The sequence below is a fragment of the Odocoileus virginianus genome, chromosome 26 (genome assembly GCF_023699985.2).
Source record: "Odocoileus virginianus isolate 20LAN1187 ecotype Illinois chromosome 26, Ovbor_1.2, whole genome shotgun sequence".
Lineage (NCBI taxonomy): Eukaryota > Metazoa > Chordata > Mammalia > Artiodactyla > Cervidae > Odocoileus > Odocoileus virginianus.
The window spans coordinates 22515385-22537264 of NC_069699.1; the positions used below are offsets into that span (position 1 = coordinate 22515385).

At 34.7% G+C, this 21880-nt stretch overlaps 1 protein-coding gene across 1 annotated transcript in view; it reads right to left on the minus strand.

Moving 5' to 3' along the window:
• CNTN6 (contactin 6) overlaps window positions 1-21880 on the minus strand; it is a 310426-nt gene that overhangs the window by 89356 nt on the left and 199190 nt on the right. The window contains 2 exon segments of the mRNA XM_070455653.1: window positions 18458-18560; window positions 20168-20371. Coding sequence (XP_070311754.1) covers window positions 18458-18560; window positions 20168-20371 — 307 coding nt within the window.

The following is a 21880-nucleotide window of genomic DNA, read 5'->3' on the forward strand; positions in this document are numbered from 1 at the left end:
GTAACAACTGCAGATAATGGGTGATGATTCAGTAGAGGCTTCAAATAAAGCAGTAGAATTGTGGAAGCCTCAAGAATTTTTCATTGGCCAACAATGAGGAAACTAATGTGTGAATCAAAGATAAACACCGGGTCGAAAGTCATAAATGTGCTCACAGATATTTCACAGAAAGTATACTCACCAATCAGTGTTTGATTTGTCTGTTTTTCTCAGGATTAGCATTCAGTGACAAATACAACTTGAATTTTAATTAAATACAAAAATCATTATTTTAATAAGTTTTGTTTTTGTCCTTTGAAAAAGCCTTGACACTATAACTTTAGGTTGATATTTTAGTAAAACAGCATATTCCTGCGAACAAGTAACCTCAGGTAGCTAGTTTTCTTATTCATTCATTTTATTAAATACAAAACTACAAGCTCTAAATAATTATTCTAAAACAAAGTTCTAAAAGAAAGTTTATTCACTGATAAAGATCTTCACCAAGTCTGAGGCAGTGTTATCCAAGTTTTAAAAATACATGCAGTGTGTATGTGAACATGAAAATTTAGTATCTACAGGTGGTGAGGATATATATTTTCCTTTTTCTGTTTATCTCAATTTTTCCATTATTTTTCTACAGTAAGCATGTATTACTCTTGTAATAGAAAAATTCTAAGAAAATTTATTTACAAAGATAAAAAATAAATAAAGGCTCTGGTATTTATCTGAATCCATGATTCTTTATCTTTTTATGATAGTGTATCTCTGAGATTTATGTGAAATACATGTAAAACATTCAACTAGAAAACGTTTTAACCTAAAACATTCAGAAAAAAAATCAGTAAAGATTTTCTCATTGCTATATCATGTTCTTTATTTTAACTGTGAAGACAGGAGTCAATATTTAACCTAACTATTTATCTAAATCTCTGAACCAATAATTGAACATTATACTTTAATTACAATACCAACTGTAAGGGACCTTTAAATACATCTCAGTATGATACTTCTATATAGCCATTAGACACACATAAAAATTATATTCTGTGAAAGTGAACATTAATGGCATGTAAGACAAAAAACTGAGCAGTATAATCCTTGTGAAAAATCATGACTGTGAAATATATTTTAAGAACAATGCTCTGTAGGGTCAAAATTATACTAGAAGGCAAAAAATGTAAAAGAGACATGAGACTGAACAGATATTTAAGCTTCTCACTTAAAGAACATCCTCTAGATAGATGCTTATTTTTCTTACCTCAGTCATGTTTAGAATGATACAACTTGTCTAATAAACCACTCAACTATGGAGAAAGTTGTAAGTTTCAGTGTACTGTTTTCTAGCGTAAGAGCTTCCAGTTTTGAAGTAGGATTTAAGAATTAGACTCCTGTATTCTCAGTCTGCAATGGACATGTGTTTGCTTTTGTGTGTGCATTTTTATTTTCTTTGGAAAACCCAGTGCTTCCTATCTTTAGTCCATCTGATTTGAACTGGATGGACTGCACCTCTGGGGACTTCCCAGGTGGCTCAGTAGTAATGAGTCTGCCTGTCAATGCAGGAGACATGGATTTTATTTCTGGATTGGGAAGATCCCCTGGAATAGGAAATGGCAACCCACCCCAGGATTCTTGGCTAGAAAATTCTATCAACAGAGGAGCCTGACAGGTTGTACAGTCTATGGGATTGCAGAGTCAGACACAGCTAAGCATGCATGTGTGCACATCTGGATGCAGGAGTGAGCACAAGACTCAGGTTTTACCATTAGAAATTGGTGTATTGTGGCCACCATGGTGGGTCAACTATGGTAACTAAGACAACACAATCAGAAACAATTAGATCAGTTCTGGGACTGCCTTTGAAAGAGCTATTAAAGACAGGATCTTTTGTCACTAGGTTTTCTCAGATGTTAAGATATATACTTGGCACTTCTAGGCAACAATTTCCAATGAAATGGAGACAGTGTGTTTGATAACCAAAGTTAACACAAAGAAAGGTAACTTGGTATTCTTCACACGCCTATATTAAATCGTGTCAATGCCCCCCAAAATAAATAAATAAATAAAAACCTCAAATGTATCTGTTAGTCAATAGTCATTTTTTGCCTTATGCCTGTTTGCGTAGTTTTCCTGCTATTTTCATTTTAAAAAAGACTTGAGAAATAGGCTGAATGCCTGGGTTAAAAAGCTGTTAAGATATTTTCTATCTGTGTGATTGAATTGTGTGACATGATATTAGTAGATTTATTTAGGATATTATATTTTATGCTCTGGATCTTTTAGAATTCTCAAAGCAACTAAACTATCAAAAATAGTCACTCAAACATTTATTTTTTTAATTGAGTCTTATCACGTGCGTTTTATGGCTGCATTTCATGTTAAAATTTCTAATGGGAGAAAAATCAAATTTTATATGATTTTGCAGATACTAATTCAGTGTTAAGGGTTTTTTCAGATTTGTTATGTCACTACAAAATATGAATGTCAGGAGCCTCTTGGTTACTACTGGTCATGTGAGCTATAGAGTCAGGGGGAATAAGTGTAGAGCATAGATTACATAAAAATGCACATTCATTTTAATGAAAAGTTCCCATTTAGTCTGGGCACGTCTTATGAAGACAGTAAATGATGTAAATGATGTAGATTTTAAAAGAATGAACCACGTGACAGTTGTGACTTACGTTTTACTGGTACGAAATAAGGATTATACCCAGGGAGACAGCATGTCTCTGAGAAGCTCTTCCAAAGAAGTAGGGGGGAAAATCAGTATATATGTGATTGTGGTGAAGGGAGAGCATGTTCAGTAAAGCACATATTTTTTTGCAAAAGACTTCTGCTAGTCATGAGAAGCAGTCATCATCATGATGAATTTTAGGGCTTTTCTGGATAACAGAGAATATAAGAACTGGGCTCATAAAACCAGCTCCTGAAAATATCTAACTATCTGAAGACCTGTTGTGCCAGTTTTTCCCAGAGCACAGGGTACCTCATTTCTGCTCTCTACCCTGAACTCCTTCCAGGGGATGTTGAAAGTCAGTAGCTACAACAACACATTGTTTAATCCTTGTAAAGGTAGATGGCAAGTGCCAAAGGCAAGTGCCGATTAGTAGTTGACAATTAATTGCTTTAGATTTCACACGCTCTCTCTTTTCTGAAGCCATCCCAAGTGGACAGTGTGTGGGAAGAACTAAAGTCAGCAAAAGATGAAATTATATTAGTAGTGAGTTCAATTTCAAATGTAAGCTAAATTTTCCAAGATATACCATCTATGTAAGCAATGAAATACTAATACTGGTACTAATTTTAATAACACAGCTATTAGAATACTATATATAGAGTACAGAGCAGCTATGTTTTATTGTACATTTATAACATAAATTTTCTCATTTATAGAATAGGGCTTGCTGTGCTGTGTTTAGTCACTCAGTCATGTACGACTCTTTGCGACCCCATGGACTGTAGCCCCCCAGACTCCTGTGCCCATGGGGATTCTCTAGGCCAGAATACTGGAGTGGGTTGCCATGCCCTTCCCAACCCAGAGAGCAAACCCAGGTCTCCCACACTGCAGGCACATTCTTTACCATCTGAGCCGCCAGGGAAGCCCAAGAATACAGGGTGGGTAGCCGATCCCTTCTCCAGGGGATCTTCCCAACCAGGAATTTAACCAGGATCTCCTGCTTTGCAGGTAGAATCTTTACCTGCTGAGCTACCCAGGAAGCTGAGAATAGGGCTTAATACTAGTATATACTTCCCAGGATTATAGTGAAGATTAAATGGTATTAATATAATACATTTCACACATTCAACACCATCTAAAACACATGAAAGAGTATTTTTTGTGTTAATGACTCTAAAAATAATTTAAAATTATATTATTGTTACCATTTCAAAATAAGAATCCTAGCTTACGTTTATTTGTTTTCTACTCTCCTTTAAGAACTCTGTATGACTAGGCATTTAGCATAAATTGATTTATGAATCATGCATAAACTAAAATCTGATCTCCATACTGTACATGAAATGGGTGCACAAGCATGCATATGTGTCTCTAGAAGTAAATGTCCTGCTTCTGCCTGTTTGATAGACTGACTGCTAAGGAGATAACGCCTCTAATCATAGCCATCATGTTTAATTTCCTTATCATGAGAGCAGGGATCTCTCAAGTGAGCTATAGCATGCTTTGTTGTAAAATACTTTTTTTTTTTTCAACTTGACGAATCATCTAGGACCATTGTGATAGTGAGGAAAGTAATTAGACAACTTTCACCAAAGAGGAAAAAAAATGCTTTGTGAGAAAGCTAAGCATTTATTTATGAATAGTAATAACCATTAATTGAGTGCTTACTATGTACCAAGCTTGTGACAGATGGTGTCCATATGTCATCTCAGTTTAATATTCAGCAGGAAGCTGCTAACAATCCTAATTGCCTTTTTGAAATGGTACTCACGTTTAGACAGGTAATTTCTGCTAAATTATTACCTGCCAATTCTCTTCCACTTAGTGTTCCAGTATAGGCTAATTTATTGTGATCCACCTTCCAATTCTGAGTCGCCACCCTTTCGGTTATTAGCACTAGTAGACCCCTTTTCCTTTTGTGGTTTCAACATTCTTTTTAAGACCTATCTAGCTTATCTATGTTGATGATATCAGTGATGCAGTATTCCCTGGCAGTTCATTTTAATTTATATTAAGTGGTCTATTTAAAATCCCAAGTTAGTATATTAATGTATGAAGAATTCAGTGGAACAAGGAGATCTTTGAAGGGTCTTCAGAATGAGGATTCTTATTAAATCACTTGAAGCTCTGCCATTAAAGGGTTAAGTCAAAATACATGGTGACACCATCATCCCGTAACTTCAGGTATCAGTCATTTCTGGCAAAATTTCCCTTTCAGCTCCAAATCCACCCCCCCCCTTCTTTTTTGTGTTTTTTTTTAATCTTTACAAATGCAGTGTCAAAATCCATCTTGAATACAGATCTCAGAAAAGAAAACCAGTTTGAAGCAACTCTCTCATTCACAGTTTCCTCACAGCACAAATGAGACATTCATGAACTGTGTATTTCATAAACCTTTACAGAAGCCTTTTCTTATTTTATATCTATATTTTCCTGCAACATGAGTCTGCACAGTTCTAAAACACTGCTACTGCTGCTAAGTCACTTCAATCGTGTCCGACTCTGTGCGACCCCATAGACGGCAGCCCACCAGGCTCCCCTGTCCCTGGGATTCTCCAGGCAAGAACACTGGAGTGGGTTGCCATTTCCTTCTCCAATGCATGAGAGTGAAAAGTGAAAGTGAAGTCGCTCAGTCGTGTCTGACTCTTAGCCACCCCGTGGACCACAGCCTACCAGGCTCCTCGTCCATGGGATTTTCCAGGGAAGAGTACTGGAGTGGGGTGCCATTGCCTTTTAAAAGACTACTAGGTCATAAAAGCAAATTTTCTTTCTCCTTCCTTCCTTTCCTCCCTTTCTATCTCTCTCTCCTTTCTTTCTCCTTCTGTCTCCTTCTCTCTCTCCTCCTTTCTCTCTCTCTTTCTTCCTTCCTTACTTCTTTTCCCTCTCTCTTTTTCTTTCTTGTCTCTCCCTTTTATTTATCTTTCTTCCCTCTTCCTCTGGTTTTGTGTTTCTTAAATAAGCATTGCCATGAGGACTTTTACTTCTAACTTTCTTGTCATTGTGCTTTTACAGAGTGAGCATCCTATTAATTTTATCTGGAGACAGAGAATATATTTGTTAACCATCTGGCCTAATTCAACCTGAATTGGAAGTTAAATTAAAGCTCTCCACACACTTGTAGAAACTCTGCTTCGCTTCTATACTTTTAGCCCATAAATAGAATTTTGATTACTAGTGCTATTTGAGAAAGCTTATATTTTTCCCTTGGATTTCTTAAACCTCATTATCCACAGCTTAAATCCGGGCTATACCAAGTTTTTAAGTAGAAATTGGTACAGAGAACCAGTTTCCTAAGATGCTTATATTTGGGATTATTCTTAACTTGAACCTCATTTCAGAAAATCCTGTCTGTGGCCATTTTTAATCGAAGAGTGGGAAGCAGAATAACAAAACCAGCACAGAGTGCCTCTGTTCAATTTTCAGACTGTTCAACTAGCTGCTTTCATTTCCTCAACTTGAAATATTCATACAAAGAGCTTGGGATATAAGATTGTCCCAAGGGGATACAATATGGATAAATTCATGAGTTCTGTAGAAAAGCAATCTCACTGTTATGGAAAAAGGAATTTCTTTTTCTTTTTTTCTCTGTGTGATCTAAATGTAATCATGATCCTGTTCTCCTGGTCAGTGTCTATACCAGGTTTCCCTTGGGGGAGAAAACATTATCGTGTGCATGCATTTTTCTGGTATTTGACACTACACTTGTTGCGGCCGATTGAAAAGCCCACAGATAGTTTGGTCTTAATAGCAGTGGTAGCAAAACAGTACTTGCATGCAGGACACAGGCAAGTTTTGTGTAACTGAGTGCAGATTACCTCCCATCTCTGAGCCTCAGCTTTCTCCTTATAACTAGAGGTAACAATGGGTACATGAAAGACTGCTTGGAAGGATAAAATGGGGATATATATATTATAGAATACATTCTGAAATATAAAGTTTGACCCAACAATAAAGTTTGCTAAATTGACTCAGTACCATGATTATCCACACAGGAACAGTGAGGTTCTATTGTCCCAAGTCCCTAAGACAGCTATGGCCACTTTTTACTCCACAGTGTAAGCCCTAATTGGTACATAAAACAGGAGCCCATAATTTCAAGGTATAGTAGTGCTGAAAATAACACTGTACATAGCAGAAAAATAAAAAAAAACTATCCCTTGGTCGATAACATCTCCATAATGTTTTATGAATACATAATATTAATCCTAAATAAATATTTCACCAAGTATATGAGTGCTATGTTGCCCTACAGGAGAGGAAATTATACTTTGGTCAAGGTAGGTTCTGGAGGCTCATGTTCCTTCAGAATTATGTTGAGAGTTAGAATTCCTTAGAAATTATAGGGCTTGACTGTAGCTCAGCTCATAATCATAAATGTTCACATAAAGAAATTAAGGAGACATTATATATGGTTTGTTATATTTAATCATTATATTATTAATATATCTAACATTTATTGATCACATTCTATGACAGGCACTGTGCTAAGTGCTTCACTGAAACTATATGATGATATCTTAAAACACAAGACTGTTGCTATTAACATTTTGTAGATAAGGACATTGGGAATAGAATAGGCTGGTAACAGGCCCAATATCACACAGTGAATTACCAAAAAAATGATTTGAACTATATAGTCTCTTTCCATAGTGACTGAGCTCTAAAGTACCATGCTTTGCTGCTCCTGTGTGAGCTAAATAGCTACAGCGTGAGAATCATCTTTTTGGTCAGTATAATGTGTGCTTTGAAATATATTCCTTACCTAATTAACTAATTAACTAATAATTAACTAATGTGTATAATCAAGGGGTAGAGCTTCTTTTGTCCAGGGGCCAGAAGATGAAATCAGAGTTGTTTTTGTTTCAGTATATTGAGATGCCTCCAAATTCCAATAAAATTTCTAGAGATGGGTTCCAAGGTTAACAGGAAAAATGGAAGTAACTTCTTTTACTTCAGTTCAGTTCCAACTTGGATTTGAAATCTTTCTCTCCTGCAATTGCCAGTTACTTAAAAAGTAAGATTTGTAAGTCTCCTGAGAAAGGTGATGGTAGACTGAGATGGAAAGAATAAAGTTACTTGCAGAAGTATATATATATATATTCTTCTTGGATGATTTTTAGGGCCTTTAGATTAATTTGATTTTTGAAACAGCAATGTAAAAATTCAGTTTTGGCTTTGAAATAGGAAAAAAAAAGGTGAAAGAAATGTTTGACTTTTTTGGATTCAGTATGTAAGATCAAAAGAGACCCAACTTGTAATTTGATCCATTTGAAAATGGACCCTCTGCAGTTGTTCTTGAGGAGAATTTGCCAACACATATCAGAAACTTTAGCTTTTACATTCCTGTTATTCAATGATTTAATTTTCTAAAATTATACTGAAGAGGTTTGCATGCAGATGGACAAAATATAGCCCCAAGAATATTCATTTCATCATTATTTATGACAACAAAAAATGTAAACAAAATAGAAGGAAATTAAATGTCCACCAGTAAGAGACTGGCTGAAAATGCGCCTTTGAATGCCCCATTGTCTTTCCATATGCAGGTACAGAAAACTATTTAATGGGAAATACATTCATGATATATACTTTTAAAGATTTTTAAAAGTGTTTTACAAAGAATATGCTGAAACAATTTGAGCATCAAAACAAAGCAATATTGGATTATAACCCAAAAGTGAAATAAATACCAACTACGTGATACTGATATAAATAAAAGATTGAATAAATTGATGAACGAGGATAGAGAAGTGAAAAATCTGCCATGATGAAGAATTCTAAATAAATTACATAGGTTCATACCTTAGAAGAAGTGAATCATGACCCTTCACTAATTAGATATGAACCACATACTTTGACCCTTCCAAAGACTCAATATAGGAAAAGAGAAAAATGAGTAGGTTTACAGTGGAGAGCCCTGACAAAAACTGCTTCTGCTAAGTGATGAAGGCCAGCATTAGCAGCCATAGATCATACTGATAGAGTAATAACCTTGGTAGGATGTGGTGAAAATGGCACTTTACTTTTGCAGCCTTTTTGCTCAAAACCCATAACCTCAGGTTAAAGTTAAGAAAACAGCAGACAAATTCCAATAGAGGGTCATCCCACAATAAAACTGACGACTACTCCTCAAAACTCTCAAGGTTATCAAAAACAAGAAATGTATGAGGCACCGTTAATTACAGCCAAGAAGAGCCTAGGGAGACAAGAAAACTCAATATGGTACCTGGGATAGAATGTTAGAATTAAAAAGGATATCAAGTAAAAACCAAGGAAATTTGAATGAAGTATGGCTTTAGTTAATAAAGACATATTCATGTTTGTTCATTATTTATAACATAAGTACCATCTTAATTTAAAATATTAATAATAGGGAAACTGTGTGGTATTATATGGGATTTTACTATACTCTCAGCTGACTTTTCTGTCCTAAAACTGTTATTTTAAAATTTTGGGGGGAAAAGGGTATTAATGAAGTGGGAGAAAAAGAGGCAAGAATCTTCTATTTCTCAGAGACACAAAAAAATTCCTTCAATAACAGTCTTTTATTAGTTCTACCAGAGAAATTGAGAGTAACTCTTACCAGTCTCAGTTTAAAAAGGAGTAAAGATAATCAGGCAAGTTCCCAGAGTGAGTATTCTTGAATCTTCCTTCATTGAAAGTTTGTAAGGAAAGAACAGATTCCAGGAAAAAAAAAATGTGTGATCCATATTGTTACATCAATCACTATTTTCAGTAGCCTGTGAACTCCCTGGGGTCTTTCTATTATCTTTATATCCCCAGGGCCTAGCCAGCATCTGCTGTCAGAATTCCTCCTGACTAAGTGAAAGCATAAAGGAATTAACTATTGAATAAGATATTCAATGCATATTTACTAAGTTAATAGATACCAGAGCTTAATTTGCCAAGTGAGTGAATGAGGGGATGTCAATAATCCTTGAGAATAAATACGTCATTTTAAAATGGTAAATCCATTGTTCTGAGCAAGTCCTTGAAGATTGTGTTAGCAAAGAAATATAGTGTAGAAATCCCTTTTCTCCTTCCTGTGTATTCCTTTTTACCTTCTCAGTCAAAGCACCACTGACTATTACAGTACCACAGTTTATTAATTGTTATTATGTATTGATTGCCTATTATAAGCTAGGGAGTATGATAAGGGAGTGGTGAAGTTTAAAATTCTTTCCAGTCCTTACATCAATCCTTTACTCTTTATAGTCCACCTGCCTATCTATCTGTTCATCCATCCAGTTTTTGGCTTTGTTTTACTGATATGAAGACTGATCATAGTGGCCCAGCTATTGACGGGGAAAGAAAAGGAAGATAGCACTAGGTCGTGTTCGATTCTTGCGATCCCATAAGCTGTAGCCTACCAGGTTTCTCTCTCCATGTGATTCTCCAGACAAGAACACTGGAGTGGGTTGCCATTTCCTTCTTCAGGGGAACTTGACAGGGGGACTGAGTATTTAAACCCTGACCTCTTCAAAACCTATACACTTTCTAGAACACAGTGTTTCCTTGAAATGTTAGTGAATCCACTGATAAGACGTTCAGCCCTATAGTGAGTGTGTGTTTATGTGTTCCTTTGTTGAGGATCACTGTCTTTCAGTTTTCAAAGATTGGCTTGAATGCTTGTCAGTTCTCATATTTGAATGAAATTTACCATATCATCTTATGCAAACCAATAGAAAATCATGATAAAATGCAAAGCAGTTAGAAAGAATTTAAAGAGTAGCTTCAGTATACTACATTGTGGGACAAACAGGACAAGCTATTCATAGGAAAATAATTTACTCTCTATCCATTTAACTTAATGAGGAAAATTTTAAAAAAAAAGAACTATTAACCATTCAAATGGGACATTTTTAAGATGTCTCTCTGAATTTTTTTAAAGCAAGTGTCAAAATCCTGAAAACCCTGAATGCACCTAGTTTAATATTAACATATTATTGGCCAGAGATGTACTAGTACCACAGGCATTAGTTTCTGCAAAAAACTAATAATGTGTTAAAATGCTACTGTCATTCTGAGCTTCCTGAGCAATCTTTCTGTGGTATGCTCTTCAATGATGTCCATATGTGTAAAAGAAAGCAAAGTCAAATAGCTGCTCTTTCATCTGAAAGTTCTGGAATAGATAACAACATCTTGGTGAGACTTCATATTTACTGCTTAGCATTAATAGCTAAGCTGGGGTATCTTTTCCTTCATAAATTAGAAAAAAAATGAATAAGATATACCTGTATACATAAATGTCATTGTCTATACATAAATATAGTCCTCTGTGTGAAGGCTTCACGACACATAAGAATGTTGAGTAAAGCGACTAATTTTATTTGCATTCCAGAGCATTGACAGCAAAGTTATTAAGTTAAGGGAAAAAAAGAAAAGTAAATATGTTTGGTTGTTTATGAGAGTGGTAGAAAAGTTATGGTTATATCAGTTTAACTTCTTTATTAAGAATAAAGGCATATATTTTCTTGAAAGGAGACACAGAGATCTATCAGTCAATCACAGTATATTTGAATAGCACCTATTCAAGGAGTTTTTCAGGGTATTTCACAATACAATTAATTTGCAGCTTAGATAATTAAGAGTCTGCCATGTTAAACAAATGAGACAAAGCTGAGAATTGAAAGCTGTGATCATGTCAGCTCTGGAACTCCAACATAGAAAGTGAGATACATGTCCCCAAAGTCATAGTAATTAAAGTTCAAGCAGGTATCTGAAGTTTTGTCTTAATTATTCTATGTTCACATTAGCCCATGGTGGTTTAAGATGGTTAGGGTCTTTGAGTAAACGCTCTAGCCGCCTTCCGTAGATCTCATTCTCCACACTCTGCGTGCATGACTGCAGCAGCACCCTAGGTTGGTTGGTATATTTTCTATACTCTTCCTGTTCATCTATCCTAGATTTTTATAAATAGCAGCTATTACCATTGCCACATATAAACCAGTGGGGTGTATCCTCCGCAATGGCCCTGACTGATTTATAGAGGGTTTTTTCTTCTCATTCAAAAATAATGAATTTTGAAAAGGTTATCTTTTGAATTATCAAAAACTTTAATATATAAAATTAAACTTGCTATTTGCTGGAATACTATAATTGCAGATTACTATCCATAATTTTACCATCCATAATTACTATCCATAATGAAATACCCATAATTTCATTCTCAGATAACATCTTTTTTACCATTTTGCTGAAAATTTTCAAGCCTTTTAAAGGAAAACATTTACAGAATTGAGGATTAGCTGCATCTGCACATGGGGAATTAATTTGTATATTAAAAGATAATTTGATGTAAATATCAAATGGCTATAAGCAAGAGTTTTGGAGTCAGAATCAATGATTTTTAATTTGAATTGCAAATTTACAACTTATGTATATCAATTATTTTATTTCTCTAAACTTCACCTTTTTACCTTCAAAATTAGCCTTAAAAAAAAAAAATCTGAAATTTAGCACTGTTGGATTAACTGGACCTGCATTTACTCTCCTGCCAGAAACAATTAGAAAACTGGACAAATATAATGGGAAACAAACCTGATTTCAGGGAAGCAACAATAGGCAGCATAAAACTGTGATCCCTAAAGGATGGGAAATGTATGAAGTAAGCCATTGATATCCCAGATTTTTTACCTCCAGGCACCTTCCAGAACACTGAATGAAGAAGCAAACATAAATGGGACAAGACTGCATCACTGAGTTAAGAGACACAAGGTGACTGAAGTGGCTGGGATTGCACAGCAGAGTATCAGAGACAATAGGACTAGAGAAAGAAAGTGCTCCCGAAATCTACATAAGAATCATAAGTGAGGCTGGGCAAAGAACCATTTTCAGAGCACAAACAGGGCTGAAAGATGTTAGAATTCCAACATGCTAAAGAAGAGAGAGAGTAAACATTTCGAGCATTTGATAGGAAGAAGCAGAAATAAACTAGCCTTAGACTAACTAACATCTACTCCATACCCAAGGAAGTTTAAAAATAAGCTACAGAAAGATCAAGCATATTCACTGCAACTTAATTCCTATCAATAATATCCAATAGTTGAAAGAAATACACAACAATCCAGCTTTTAACAACAGAATATTTTTTATATCTCTAACTAAATTAAATTATTAGATAACCTGAAAAGCATAAAAAAAAGTAGGAATCATGATTAGAAGCAAAAACAGTCAACAGAAACAGATCCATAAATTATTGAGATGCTAAACTTAGCTAACAAGGACTTTCGTATCATCAATAGGTCTTCTGAATAAATAGCTAGGGGTTATATGTAAAGAAACTGCAGACCTCAGTCTCTAAGTAAGAGCATCTCTAGGGAAAACTGAAAGTAACAGGGGAAAACAGAAAGAAAAACAATAGAGGGAGTTTTAGCCTCTGAAACCACAGCTATGGCAAATAGTAAACACAGCCTAACTCCTTGCCAGATAAACATAAAAGTTTACACTAAAATCTAGTGTAAAATCACTTACTTTTACCTGTTACATCATACTAGGTTTTAACAACAACAAAAATATATAAAAGGACAATTAAAATGTACATTCTACAGAGGAAAGCAAACAGTGGGACCAAACTCAAATACGGCAAATATTTTTAAACTATCACATTGGGAATTTGAAGCTACTAAAATTAATATGTTAAGGGCTCTAATGGAAAAAGCAGACAGCATGAAAGAACAGAGGATTAATGTAGCAGAAAAAAAAAAAAGAAATTCTAAGAAAGGATCAAAAGGAAGTGATAGATATAAAAACACTGTAATGTAAATGAGAATGTCTTTGATAGGTTTACCAGTGGACTGAGCATGAGGAAGGATAGAGTAAGTGAATGAGAAGAAATGTCAGTGGAAACATCCCGAATTAATGTGAAGAGAAAGAAAAAAGAAAGAAAGAAGGGAATATCCAGCAACTGGGGGCAACTACAAATGGTGAAACAGATGTCTAATGGGAACACCAGAAGGAGAGCAAAGAGAGAAATGAACAGAATAAATATTTGAAGTAAGAATGACTGGAAATTTTCCAAAATTAGTGAGAGTTACCAAACCAAAGGCCCAGGAAGCTCAGAGGCCAATACGCTAGATAAATTCCAAAATAATCTACCCATTCAAGAGAAGGAATATTCCCAGGATAAAGGGAATTATTTCCTAGCACTTAGGAAATATTTCCACAAATATTTCATGAAAACCAGTCTGTATTTCAGAAACTGTGTCTAAAGTCCTTTAAAAAAATGGTGACTATGTTGTGGCAATGACTTGGGTTATTTTGTGTGGGTGTGTTCTTCTTTCCTATTCACCTACTAATTTCCTTACTCCCCCCTCTACTTCCCCTCCTTTCTCATTGACTAAAATACATAAACCTTAGTTTAATGAATGCATAATTTATAGCATAAATAGTGGTCCGTAATTAGTTAGCAAACGTGTTTAGAAACATTATTGATAAGAGAAAGAACTCTTGATTTTATTCCTCACTGAACCAATTAGCTTTTTCAGTTTGGGGTGTATCCAACTTAATACAGAGAAGTGTAGTACCGCAGAAAGTGAATGAGGAGATTTAAAAGGATTTGTACAAAGCAGTCCCAACATTGTTTGGAACATATTTGTTTGAAACAAAAAATATAACAAAATCAAGTATTGCACGCAATATTTTTATAAAGAGTTGTCAGAGAACATGATTTATAATTATCATTCAATCGTTTGTAAAACACTTGGCAGTAGACCTGCAAATAGATATTTATCATTTAAAAAGTGGGTTGATTTTGTTCTTTTCAGATTGCTAATTATGTTTATCAATTAATTAATTGCAAATTCAGAAAAGTCAGTAGAGTATTTGGCAAATGTCCACTGCAGAGGGCACGGGCAGTAAAAAATCTTTTTTGTTAGTAGCTAACATTTGCATAATATTTTCCAAATATATAAAGAATTTTCCAAATATTTTCCAAATATATAAAGAATTTTCATCTACATTCTGTTCATCTGAAGAAATGAGAACTAGATCTGCACTTCAGTTACACAGAATATATGTTTCTTATGCAGAAAATTTTAACACTATCCTTATGTCCTTGTGGATACTTCAGACTTTCCATTTTAACAATGAACATTTCAATTCCATATTAATAATAGCTTTAATAAATATAATCTCAACAATGATTAACTTTGTCAGATAAAATGTTATGGGACGTACTCCACTAAATCAATTATTTCCTTGACAATTTTCTAAGAGGTACAGTGAAGCAATTCGTATCATTTTCCCATTCTTCCTTAATTTTGTTTCATGTGCATCAGCTCTTTTATATATAAACTTAACAATGAACATACATTTTATCATTGAGGAATTTTTATTTTGTACATACACATCATATTTCCCGTATTTTTACTTGTATTATACACTGTAATCTTCAAAACAATACAGGAGATAGATATCATTTTAATCTTTTTTGCATGAGGATATGGAAATTCATAACAGTTAAAAAGGATGTTTGCTGATGGTCAGACAACTCTTGAGAAAACTGAGAATTCAATCTGCCTCCTCTAACTTGGAGAGCAGTTATCTTAACCATTTACTCAAAAGTTTCTAAGTTCAGAACTTAAAATCAGGTGAGACTAAATTTAAAGTGCCCTTTCTTTCTTAACAGAAGCATGAAGTTGAACCAGTTACTTATATACTTTGAACCTCATCATCTTCCTCAAATATAATAAAAATATGAGGTACCCTGCACAACTAAGAGGATTAGGCATATCATATAAATTCTTAGATATAAATAATTAGCTCGTGAAATTTATTTATATGAGATTCTTGAGAACTAGCGTCAATCCTTTTCACTTATTTATTATGTGAATATTTTTAAAATTACAGGAATCTATATTTCCTGATGCCAAACATGATAGAGTAAACTATTAATATTCTTTTCAGATACTATTTTTCATTGGTTTTCTTTATAAATAAATCAACAAATTTTCAAAATATTTTGCTGATATTTTATGGTGTTTTATATACTTTAATTTCTGAGAAAGCTTGAAAATGGTGAAAGTTCATCATATCTTTCAAGGCAAGGAAACAAAAACTGACAAAACTCCCATTTGTCAATCTCTTAAAATAATTTAAACAATCTATAATTATTTATTGAACAAATACTATGGGGCCAAATATATAAAATTCAACAGTCCATGAGCTGAGAATTTCCAGGTGTTCAAGCTAGATTTAGAAAAGGCAGAGGAACCAGAGATCAATTGCCAACGTCCGTCGGATCATCGAAAAAGCAAGAGAATTCCAGAAAGACATCTACTTCTGCTTTATTGACTACACTAAGCTTTTGACTGTGTGGATCACAACAAACTATGGATAATTCTTAAAGAGATGGGAATACCAGACCACCTTCCTTGCTCCTGAGAAATCTGTATGGAGGTCAAAAAGAAACAGAACTGGACATGGAACATTGGACTGGTTTCAAATTTGGAAAGGAGTACGTTAAGACTGTATATTGTCACCCTGCTTATTTAATTTATATGCAGAGAACATGATGCAAAATACTGGGTTGAAAGAAGCTCAAGCTGAAATCAAGATTGCCAGGAGAAATATCAATAACCTCAGATATGCAGATGACACCATCCTTATGGAAAAAAGTGAAGAACTAAAGAATCTCTTGATGAAAGTGAAAGAGGAGAGTGAAAAATCTGGCTTAAAATTCAACACTCAAAAATGAAGATCATGGCAATTGGTCCCATCATTTCATGGCAGATAGATGGGGAAATAATGGAAACAGAGGAAAACTTTATTTTCTGGGGCTCCAAAACCACTGCAGATGGTGACTGCAGCGTTGAAATTAAAAGATGCTTGCTCCTTGGAAGAAAAGCTATGACCAACCTAGACAGCACATTAAGAAGCAGAGACATTACTTTGCCAACAAAGGTCCATCTAGTCAAAGCTATGGTTTTTCCAGTAGTCATGGATGTGAGTTCAACCATGAAGAAAGGTGAACACTGAAGAACTGATGCTTTTGTGCTCTGTGTTTTTGGAGAAGACTCTTGAGAGTCTCTTGAACTGCAAGGAGCTCATACCAGTTATCCTAGAGGATATCCTGAATATTCATTGGAAGGACTGATGCTGAAGCTGAAGCTCCAATACTCTGGCCACCTGATGCAAAGAACTGACTCATCAGAAAAGACCCTGATGCTGGGAAAGATTGAAGGCAGGGGAAGGGGACAACAGAGGATGAGATGGTTGGATGGCATCACCGACTCAATGGACATGAGTTTGAGCAAGCTCCCGAAGTTGGTGATGGACAGGGAAACCTGGCATGCTTGTCAGTGGTTTCGAAAAGAGTCAGGCACAACTGAGCAACTGAACTGACAATCAATTCTGATTCTTTGCGACCCTGTGGACTGTAGCCTGCCAGGCTCCTCTCCCCACAGGATTCTCTAGGCAAGAATAGTGGAGTGGGTTGCAATTTCCTCTTCCAGTGGATCTTCCCAATCCAGGGATTGAACCCATGTCTCCTGCTGCTCTTGCATTGCAGGCAGATTTTTTACCACTTAGCCACTAGGAAATAGAGCCAAATAATGCTGATTACAAAATATCTAGTACAGCATTATTTGGATTGGGCTTCCCCTGTGGCTCAGTGGTAAAGAATCCCACCTGCAATGCAGGAAATATAGAAGATATTGGTTCCATCCCTGTGTCTGGAAGATCCCCTGGAGAAGGAAATGGCAACTCATTACAGTGTTCTTGCCTGGCAAATTCCGTGGACAGAGAAGCCTGGCAGTCTACACTCCTTAGTGCTGGAAAGAGTCGAACACCACTGAGCATGCATACACAAACGAACAAACATTATTTGGATTGCTTGGCATATTTGCTTAATAATAGGATGAAGAGTTTTAAGGATGTTTCCTGTAGTTTTGAATGTGAACCATTATTTCTGAATATGAGGTCCACATTAGGAATCGATTCTGGATTTATAGGTAAGTACTTAAAAGTGGTGCTGAAAGTGATGTCTCTTACCATTCAAAGTATGATCTATAGGTAAGAAGAATCACTATTACCTAGGAGTTTGTTGGAAATGAAGAAATCAGATAATACACCAAATATATTGAATCTCAATTTAGCTATCCCCCAGATAATTCATATGTATATTAATACTTTAAAGTGGAATTTTATCACTTTGTTACTTGGTTACTGGTGTTTATGGGTGTAAAAATGAAATTTTAAAATTGCCAAAATGCAGTGTTCTGAAAATTCCATGAAAAAAAAAGCAGATAAGTGGCTGGATTCAAAGCTTTCCAAACTTATTGCTTATAAACACTTATCTGAGTAGTAAAACAAAATGCTTCCCCTACCAGGACATGTTTGGCTTAATTCAAATTATCCACTATGAGCAATGGCCTTTAATTTGCCTTATTTTGGAAACTAGCTGTTCAGGTTTTTCATTTACAAGAGTTGTTGATTAATTAAGCAAGGAGCCACTCCAGGTAATATATTTCTGGAAGTACAAGAAAATAGAATGAAGGGTACATCAAAAATTTAGTGACCTGCTTGCCATCTTATGCAAGCTCACTTACCGCTTTGCAATGTGCTGCCTAAGTGACTTACACTGTGATCAAACTAGAGTAAATATTGGCCCAGTTGGCAGAATCATCTCTCCAGTCATTTTTAGAGTATTAATATTAGACATGTTTATTTAAAGTCCAATCAGAAGTTCCACTTTTGCCCAGCTTTTAAAATGTTTGTTAATTTACCTACAGAGCAACATTTGAATATCAAAATATTTGTTTGTATTAATTAAAACAATTAGAAAAAACAAAACAACCTTACTTTCCAAGGGCAAAACATTCCAGTTTTACAGATGAATCCTTTGCAGCTTGCATAGTTTCAGGAAAACGCACTTCAATCTTTGGTTCATATTCCCCCATCACACCTGTTAAATAGCAAAAGAGCTAGCAGCATTTCTAAAGAACAGAGATTTTCTATGAAGCAAATACTTTAGTTATCAAAATTTGATTATTCTGTCCTTTAGTTAACAATCGTTTTCTATACTGATGATGAATAATAGAGAGCATCACTTCATGATGCTGTTTAAAAAATTAGTTCATTCCTCTCTCCCCTAAAAAAGAAATACCTAAGATATACCAAAATATCAGAATAAATGCATACCAAATTTCCCTGTATTCCACAAGAACATATTAAAAATAAAATAAGTTATTTTACAAAATAAAAATGCTTCCTTTTTTAGAACTTAATCATTCTAAACATTCGAAGAGGCTATGGTTGAAAAGACAGAGTTCTACTTCATTCAAATAAATTGGTAAATTTTATTTTTTCTATTTCTTTGATGTGATATTTCTTGAATGACTACTTTTAGAAGAGATTTTTTTTTAGTATTATGTGTGATGCTTTTCTATATTTTTACCATAAATATATTGAAAAGAATAGAGGAGATGGAATAATGAAGGAATTAAGAAGAGAAGTTAAGAAAGTAGGTAGATGGGGAGAAAAAAGGCCAATATGATGTTTCTATGCACTGGCTTAGGAGCTCTTGTGATCATGAACAGAGCACTCACTGAAGGAGAGAAATTGGACTTACAGTGGTTGATGAATTCTAAATTAAGGCCATGCAAGTATATTTGAATAGTTAGTGATTATAAAAACTCTGTCATAAGAATTCCCTGTATGGAGCTAATTCCATGATTCTGTTATCCATCCTTAAATTATATTCCTGCTTTTCTTGAACGTAGGAGAAAAACGCTATGGACATATTACACTTCAAGTTCAGAATCTGATCATAAAACGCTTCAACAGATATTTCCATCTTTACATTTACCACTGTGAATATTTATTTAAAGAATCAACTAGAGGATTTTTCTACTTTGATGAGTTTCTTAGGTTTTCTAGCTCTAAATCTTGTACCAGCTCTGGCTTGACTAAACTCCAAAATCATCACAGACCAATCTAAATTATGTTCCTTGGAGAAATATAATTAGTATGAATTTTGTCTTTCATTTTTCTTTGGAATGCTCATTATTAATGTTGACTTGATTTACTTTCCTTGGATGTGAATTGTTTTCCTGCTTTGCCAACTAGGAAAAAAAAAAAGGGTGAACAAGAGAGACAAATATGGAAAAGAAAGTGGTGTTAAAGAAAAGCTGTATCATATATTCATTGAAAATATATTAGATTAATGAATAATTTGGTCAGCACTCACACATTCACACACACATGATTAGTCTCCCAAACATTTTTTCTTTTTTAATAAAATATTTCTTAAGCAAAGAAAGGATCTATTTCAGATCCAGAGAGGAAGTGGCATAGCATTCTCAGAATCATCTATACTATACCATGTGGATTAATTATATAGATTTCTATTATTTTTGACAATATGTAATTTTCATCGTATTTGTGAATTAAACCTCAAATCCTAGATATTATGGCTCCGCTGAAACAGATGAAAGCAGAAAGCTCTACAGATCTCTCCAAGTTTCAAAATTCACAGACAAAACTTATCCCTAAGAAAGCTCATCATCTTACCATCAGTGCGCTGTACCAATGGAGTAGGTGGTCCTTGAACACTTTTCTGGGCCTCTTTGTTTGTTATGAAGCAAGTGTAGTTGCCAACATCTGATGGCTCCACTTTGGCAATGTACAAGTTCCCTGTCTCTTGTGATACAAACCGTCTGTTGTCCTCTTGAACATATAAGGGGTTATCATTGAAGGTCCATGCATAAGATAAATCTGAAAACAGAACAAAATAAGCATTATCCTTACTGTATTCATTTTTACCTGAAAGTTTTGCGCCCTACTTTTCCATAAATAGAATACAACTATGCCCCTGTTTGTCCAGTTTGTGCCTGTCATCTTGATGTAATTGTTTTATTTCTTTATAGTTAAGTATTTCCCAATTTGGATGATATGGTTTTCCTGTCCACCACTGGCTTTGTGTAATTAGAGATGTGATGGTGAGATGTCAAGGGAACAAGTGGATGAATTTATTAAGAAAAGTTATATGATATAAAATATTATGGGCTCAAAGTGTACACTGAATTTCTGCATCAGTGCTCTTGTTAAAGCTGTGCTTCTCAATATGCAATCAGAAGGATGCCCATATTAATCATTTTTGGGGTGCTTGCTAAAAATTTTACTTCAAGATATAAGTTCAGGGACCCTACCACTTGGAGTCATTCATTCAATTATTACACAATTTCTGAACATCTCTTTTGTGACCATTTTTGGACTTAGAACACATTAAAGCAAATCCTGTGCCTTATAAAACTCGACCTAGTAAACTGATCACAACTAGTGTGGATAATCTCAATGTGGGCTGACATGTGCTTTGGCAGAAGCATCGCTGGAACCCAGATGAGGAGCCTAGGATGATCTGTGGTCAGAAAAGTCTTCTGAGAAGAATTCTGTGCTCAAACTAGCAGGATGAATGGGAGCTATCCAGGGAACAGATGAGCCAACATTGCTCAGAGAACAAAAGCTTGAAGATGAAAGAGAGCATATCATTTTTGCTGAACATCAATCAACTTCTGGAAATCTTATATATAAATATGAATATAAATATATAGAAGCATATATAACTGGTATAATTATCATGCTATAAAATGCAAAAATCCTAAGTGTTCAGTTCAGTTAATTGTAACAGTCTAAGCACTATGAAATCACCAGCCTAAAATAAATTATGGAACATTCCCATCTTTAGAAACTTTATTATGTCCTTATCTATCAACCTCTACTGTTGTAACAACTACCAGATTTCTATCATCATAGGTTATTGAATTTCATAAAAATAGAATCAAGCAGAATGCACTTCTTTTTGAACTTTTATATTGGAATATAGTTGCTTAACAATGTTGTGTTAATTGCAAATGTACAGTAGAGTGATTCAGTTATCAACTTTTTCCCCATATAGGTTATTTCAGAGTATTGAACAGAGTTACCTGTGCTATATAGTAGGTCTTTGTTGATTATCTACTTTAAATATAGCAGTGTGTACATATCAGTCTCCAACTCCCAATGTACTATTTTGTGTCTGGTTTGTTTAATGGGGTATCTTAATGTTCCCCTATGTAGTTGTGACTGTCAGTACTTTTTTTCTTTCTATTACTGACTGGAATTCCATTTTTGTGAATATATCACAATCTGGCTGCTTTCTTGTTGAAGATTGAATTGTTTCAATTAGAATTGCTTCCATTTGGGGACCATTATATTGGATTGGCCAAAAAGTTCATTTGGGTTTTT